The sequence below is a fragment of the Pelecanus crispus genome, chromosome Z (genome assembly GCF_030463565.1).
Source record: "Pelecanus crispus isolate bPelCri1 chromosome Z, bPelCri1.pri, whole genome shotgun sequence".
Classification (NCBI taxonomy): Eukaryota; Metazoa; Chordata; class Aves; order Pelecaniformes; family Pelecanidae; genus Pelecanus; species Pelecanus crispus.
In genome coordinates, this window is record NC_134676.1 from 3,326,150 (window position 1) to 3,332,705 (window position 6,556).

Below are 6,556 nucleotides of genomic sequence, written 5' to 3' on the forward strand. Positions count from 1 at the left end.
TACCTTACAGCAGGCAAAGGAGCACCAGGATGGTACTTGTGCTACTTCTGCTTCTCAGTAGCATCCAGGAGACTTGTTATGGCCGTTTCAAGACAAAATGTTAGCGGCACTTTGCATTCTGGAAATGTTTGGCTTCTCATGGCTGTCTGTAATCCTATTTTGTTTTCAACAGATTGTAAAGATACTTAATCTCTACACTCCTGTGAATGAGTTTGAAGAACGTGTGACAGTAGCTTTCATACGAGACATACAGGTAAATTAAAGGGCTGTAAAGTGGAGGAGAGAGTGCTAATGACATCTGTGTTAAATCCTTAGTAACTCGGGCATTTTGTAATAAGCACACTGCTGCACGTTGTCCTGAACTTAGTGCTCTGCCTGTGCACACGCATGCTTGCAACGTACAGCTGCGGGAATAACCAGGCTGGTAATCACAAAGAGCAAGAAGCACCTAAGCTTCCAGCTCGGCTAATGCAACGCTCGTTAGTAGCAATGCGACTCAGAAGTCAGGTTGCAGGAGTCAGCGAAGCATCGGTGAAATGGAGTTACCTCTGAGACACGAGGCAGCAATTGGCAGCTAAAGGAAAGATTAAATAAATGAAAACCAAGCTGCCAAAAATGCTCACAAGGAGGAGGCAGGAAATGGAAACAGAAACGTGTTCAACTACTCCTAGAATATGTCTCTGTCACTGAGCAGCTGAATCAAAAGTGGTCTGATGGTACCATGCAGTGCTGCTTTTGCTGTGCAAGGGGGTCCTGCTGTTTCCAAGTCCTGTGTCTTGCTTCGTGGCCATGTAGAAAATGTAGCCAGGTTCTTCCGAAGCAGTGTTTCCTGTAGTCATGTCTAGAAGTTTCTGTAAATATTTGCTCAGAGGAAGGCTGCTGCAATAGGGAACAAAATAGTTCTGGCTGGTTTTTGCAATATCTCTAAAATTGTGTTCTCAAACCTTTGATGATGATAAACATGACAAATGCAAAGAAAAGGCAACAACCGATACTAAATTTGTTTTCTTCTCCCACACTTCATAGGCACACTTGCAAGAGCGAAACGACCCTCCGCAGCTGCTGTTAGATTCCAAGCACATGTTCCCAGTTTTGTTTCCGTTCAACCCATCCTCCATAACCATGGACTCGATTCATCTCCCTGCTTCTCTCAACTTGGAATTTCTCAATAAAGTCTGAAGAAAGTATAATTAAGCCCACCTCTCCTACCCAAAGACCTCCAGCGAAGAAAGAAAAATCACGAAAGGAATTTAAGGAGCTCTTTAAATATGGACAAAACAGGTTTATGGAAGAACCAATACACAGTAATAAATGGATGCTAAACTGTACAGTAAAAAAGAGACTGATCTGTATGTGATTTTTTTTTTTGGTAATTTGCAGCTCAGAATAAGGATACTTGAAATGTAGATTTCTTTTTTTACTGCTTGATTTTATGTTGACATAGTTCAAAGCCCATAATCATCTCCAAAAGCCACTAACAAAAAAGAATGGTGAGTGGGAGACGACTTTGATCTTCATAGGTGTCTATGAAGAAATGACAGTTCAATCCAAAACAAAATCTGAGACACTTATGCTGCCTCGAAGGACATGTAATTTGTCTGATAGCTAGGTGGTTTTGTGTGGATTAATCACGGGACATGCAATTCTGCCTCTTGTTCTTGCTGGTAACTGTCACGATGGTGAGTTCAGAAAGTCAATTGCAGAAGGTGCAATACATATTTATCACTCCGGTTAAGGTAACGGGCTTGGACGCTGCTTGTTTCCACTGACGTGGAATTTGTCACAAATTCTGTGTTTGAGAAATGCCGTTTCTCCTCCTAACCACAACCAGTGCATCTGCTTCGTTGGGGATTCAAATAAATTGGCAGTTTGGACTTTCTTCCGTTACCAAATTCACATTAGTGACTCGCGGAAGGTTTTGTCCTAGTGAAATAATCTTGAGACAAGGGACCCTCTTGGGCCTCCTGCTTCTAGTATAGACGAGCATCATCCTGGTCCTGCTGTGGGCTTTCCCCGTGCTTTTAAAAGTCAAAAACTTTCACGCAGCGGCTGTCGAGGTTCTGAGACCTCTTACATGGCCTGTATCAGAATCTCACGCAGAGGTAAGGCGTGCTAAGGCAGCCCGGTGTCATCACTGGGTCCCCGCTCCTATTTATTTATCCCGTGGGTTAGTCCTAGCCGTAGCAGTGCGTGGAAGAATTCTGTTCAGTTCAGTAGCCATCCGAAATTTTACTAGTCGTGCAAATACAGGGCTTAGACAAATGAAGAATATTTTAAAAGGAAAAAAAAAAAAAAAGTTTTAAACCAAAAGGGAATGGGTAAGCAATGAAATGTTTTCACACAGAAAAATTTTAAGATAGTGTTAGTAACGTAAGCCATTTCTGTAAGAGTGAACGCAAACTCTTTGTCTACAACAACCTTACACGAATAATTGCGATTGATTCAAAGTCTGTTAGGATTTTTTTTTTTTTTAACCTAACTTAAAAATTAAAACCAAGCAGCCCTCTGACCTCACCAGGCAGATGTTGAAAGGGGCCAGCTCCTTACAAAAGCGATGCCGCGCAACCACCCTGATGGTGATCGGTCTGCGAGCTGTTGAGAGCGGCGACGCGTCCGCTGTAGCTCGGCGTGCCGAAATGCGGCGAGGACGTTTGGCGGCAGCGAAAGCCCCGCTCATCCTCGCGCTCTGAGCGTTTCGGCCTTTTCCGCTTCCGTACCAGGCTCATCTGAGTAGATCTTCAGTTACCCGCTTTTGTGGTCGCCGGTCCTGAACTCACAGCAATTCCACGATGATTAAGAGCTTTCAAAAAATAAAAACAAAAAACCACCCCTCTCTGCATCTGACTCCTTTTAGTTGGTGTAAATCATATCCAAACAGCAGATTGATGATGAGGTACCCTGTCTGCCCGGAGGATTAAAATAGAATATGAATTCTCTCGAAGGTACGCTAAACCCCGCCATGCTGCAGTCCCCTTTTTAGATAAGCAGTGTGTTTTGATTTAAACATCCTGTATATATTCGATGTATATACAAACTGTATTAGTCCTGTATGTACTATATATGTATATTACTGTCCAAAAGCACATTTTTAAAGACGAAGTTGAGTGCTGTGAAGCATTACATTGGTCTATGCCGGGAGGTGAACACCTTGTTTCAACTGGACTACGGTTTGGTGGCTGTCACCAGTGAAGGACAGACTTGAGGCTGTTTTCCTAGGGAGAATTTATCTTTTCCTCTAACCGTCACCCAGCTAATGACAGAAGAAAATTTATCGCTTGTATAGTACCGGCGCTACCTCCAAACTACAGCCCTTGAGCATTTGCATCTACTGCATACATTCGGTAGTGCCTTCATCTCCCCTTCGCGTGCCGTAAGGGTAACGCTGCCACTTTCTTCTCCGTGCCCAGCGAGCCCACGCTCTTCTGTCGCTTGCTCATCTACAATGTTTTTATTTATTGTACCTACCTCTTTTCACGTTTTGCGAATGAATGTTTTTGCAGTGCTCTGAATTTAATTTTTTTTTAATTGTATCTTATCCCTTTTTTCCCCACACTATAGTAGTCATCACAGTTTAAAAATAAAAAAAAAAGTAATAATTCAAAGCAGAATCCGGTCTTTCTGTAAGGCGGTTTTAACATAGAGCTATTCCTCAGAATTAATCCCAGTTTCCTCTCAGGCTCTTCAGGTCTCTACCTCTCTCTGATGGAAATTATTCCGAGTACAATTCCCAGCAGAGTGATGAAACCAATGCTTATCGTTCAGACTGAATGACAGGTTGCTGCAGAATCCTTTTCCGCAATGATTTTGTTGCCAATCGCAATTATAAAAGGTGGCTAATGGTCTTCTAGGGGATAATGGTCTTTCACTGGCACTTTTGGGATCATAATTTCTATGTACAACAAAGACTTTCTTAAAAACTCTTGGTGCGTATAGATGGGAACTGGGATTTAATGTCTTGATCTGTGATAATGTAGTTTATTCATTAAAATCCATCTGGAAGAGGACTCTGTATGAAATATCTTTTATTATATATTATATATTATCTTTTCTGTTAGCAATTTTTAAAATTGTAAATGTTAATGTTCTTAAATTGCTGTGCTCAAGCATGCCTGCCTTTCCTCAGATTGGCACTTCTTTATTTAAAAAGCAAATTTAACACAAAGCCTGGCTTTGAGAAAGCTGGCTGCTTCCCAGCTCTGTCTTTATTTTTAAATATTGATTATTAAGTTGAGCATTTTCCCACTGTGTGCCTTTAGCTGTTACTAAGGTAACTGACTTCTCAACCGCTGTTTCTCTGAAACAAGAGTTAAAATGTGGGAATATTTTTATTGTTCTGTCATAAAAAGTTGGCTGTGGATTTATGAGTCTGCTTATTAAATCTCACTCTGAGGAGGTCTGTAAAAACACTTTGAAGTTCCTAGGAAAAAAAAAAAAAAAACAATACTGATCCATACTGATTTTTGCGCATATAACGTATCTCAGAAAAGCACTATTGGGAATAAAAAAAAAAAAAAAACTCCAACCCAAACCAAACCAAAAAATGAAACCCCCAAAAAAACAAATCACACAAACCACCACTGCTACAAACCCAACACTTCCAACGTGAGTTCAAGCATGTGCTGTCCGACCTACGAAAAGCATCCAGGACAATGTACACACTTCACTTTTTAATTTTCATCAAAAACTTGCTTTGAATTTTTTTTCCCTCCTTCTGTTTTGGTTTATTGGCATTTTGTAGCTGGGGGTGCTTATCTTTTGGCTGGTAAAGCTGTTGTAGTTGACTGTAGAAAAGAACATTAGACCTCAAGACTGAATTTATGCAATCCTACATCATAAATATTTTTTTGCTCATACAAACTTACTCCACTGTATCTAAAAGGACTTCTTGTATGAGTTAAACGGTAACAAAATGTGGGCACCTTGCAGAGCTTAAGCGTACATAGTAGCTACCTTTCCTGATACTGCAACTTCAACCCTGAAATCACACTACCTAAAGTCTTTGTCCGTTTGTGTGATTTGCAAGAGATACAAGTGACAAAGTTGCACTTGAAACAGCTCGTTTTCCTCGATTTTCAACAGTGAATGAACAGAACCGTGCAAAAATATGGGTTTTTTTAGACCCTATTGAACTGCAAAATTAGCATTTTCCCATTGCATATAAATATAACCTAATTAAAATGAATTGCATGAACTGCCATGAACCTTTTTCCTCCGACTTTATTGATTCACATATACTAATCAAAATTGATATTTTTTTTTCTTTCCCCGAAAGAAGTTCTAGCAACGTAGATGTTAAGTAGAACAATCCAAAGGACACAGTCCCCAATGAGTATACAATTTATTTCAAAATGTAAATGCCAGTGGACAAAACCTTTCAAATTAAGTTGAAATGAGAAAAAAACCAAATTACCAAAAAGCGTGCTACTACAGTGCAATGTCTATTTTGTTTGTTTGGGGGCTTTGGTGGGGGTGAAGTCTCATTACCTTAACGAGCAGAAGGTATAGCTGCTCTTAGCGAAGTTGAATGATATACAGGAGCGAATACTGTAGATGAAATACTACCGCTTATAAAATATTTTTCCATTTTAAACAAATCTGTAAACTACACCTTTGTTTATAGGAAAATGCTTGTAATAGTCACTGTAATATTGAGCTGTGGATAAAAAAAAATTTGAGAAATAAACACTTTTGAAGAAATTGTGACTTTTGGTCAAAAACGGGAACGTAAAAAATACACCTTTCAATATGTGCTTCTATATATTGGAAACATTTCTATTTAAAAATTAGAAAGTACTTTACAAACACAAGTGAACATTCTCAAAGCTTTTACCTATGACTTTGAAAGGCTTAGAAATTATAACTTCATTTCAGAGGGGCTTAAATATCGTGAGCTAATTCGAAACCGGTTGAGTGTGGGATGTGAAAGCCGTTGCCAATGACTGGAGAAGAGGAGATGCGGTGCCCGCCCCTGTGCGTGTGCTTAAATGAGATAAGGTAAGTCAATGGCAGAGAGAGAAAATATAGTAAAACCCTCTGCTGTTTTTAAAGGCAAAGTTGCCTGTCGCTCTACGTTCGCTCGTTTCTAGATTTGTGAAATCGTTGGAGCTATGTAGGGAAAGCAGTTGAAAGATTTTTTTGAATCAAAAATGGGATTGGTCACAGGAAAACATTTTTTTTCTTCCAGAAAATTTATACGACTTAAATTGCATCGACGAAGACGTACGTCGAGTTTTATTTGCACACAAAATGTTTTTACCGATCCTCCCACCTTCTGCCTGACAGTCTGAATGGTTCTACTACAGTTTTTGTGCGCATAAATCACACCTCGACATGCATTTTCAACCACCCCAACTTTGAAAGGTGCTTTTTTGGTGGATCCCCTAGGCACAGCCAGGAGGTTGCAATGGATGGGAGCATGAAGGAGGCCAAAAGGCAAGTCCTGCTCTTCTCCATGCAGGTCCAGGAAGGATAAAGCTTGGAAGCAGGGGCAGTGCTGGGCCAGCTACGGCCTGCGAAGCAGCTCAGGGCTGCAAACCTGACAGGAGGGTGCAGTGAG

The 6,556-nt window shown here is 40.4% G+C and overlaps 1 protein-coding gene across 1 annotated transcript in view; it reads left to right on the forward strand.

Annotated features, from left to right (window-relative positions):
* Nucleotides 1-1,179, forward strand: part of MYO5B (myosin VB) — a 130,540-nt gene extending 129,361 nt beyond the window's left edge. The window contains exons 40-41 of the mRNA XM_009491437.2: nucleotides 173-253; nucleotides 1,027-1,179. Coding sequence (XP_009489712.2) covers nucleotides 173-253; nucleotides 1,027-1,179 — 234 coding nt within the window. The remainder of the gene's footprint in view (nucleotides 1-172; nucleotides 254-1,026) is intronic.
* The last annotated feature ends 5,377 nt before the right edge of the window (nucleotides 1,180-6,556 follow it).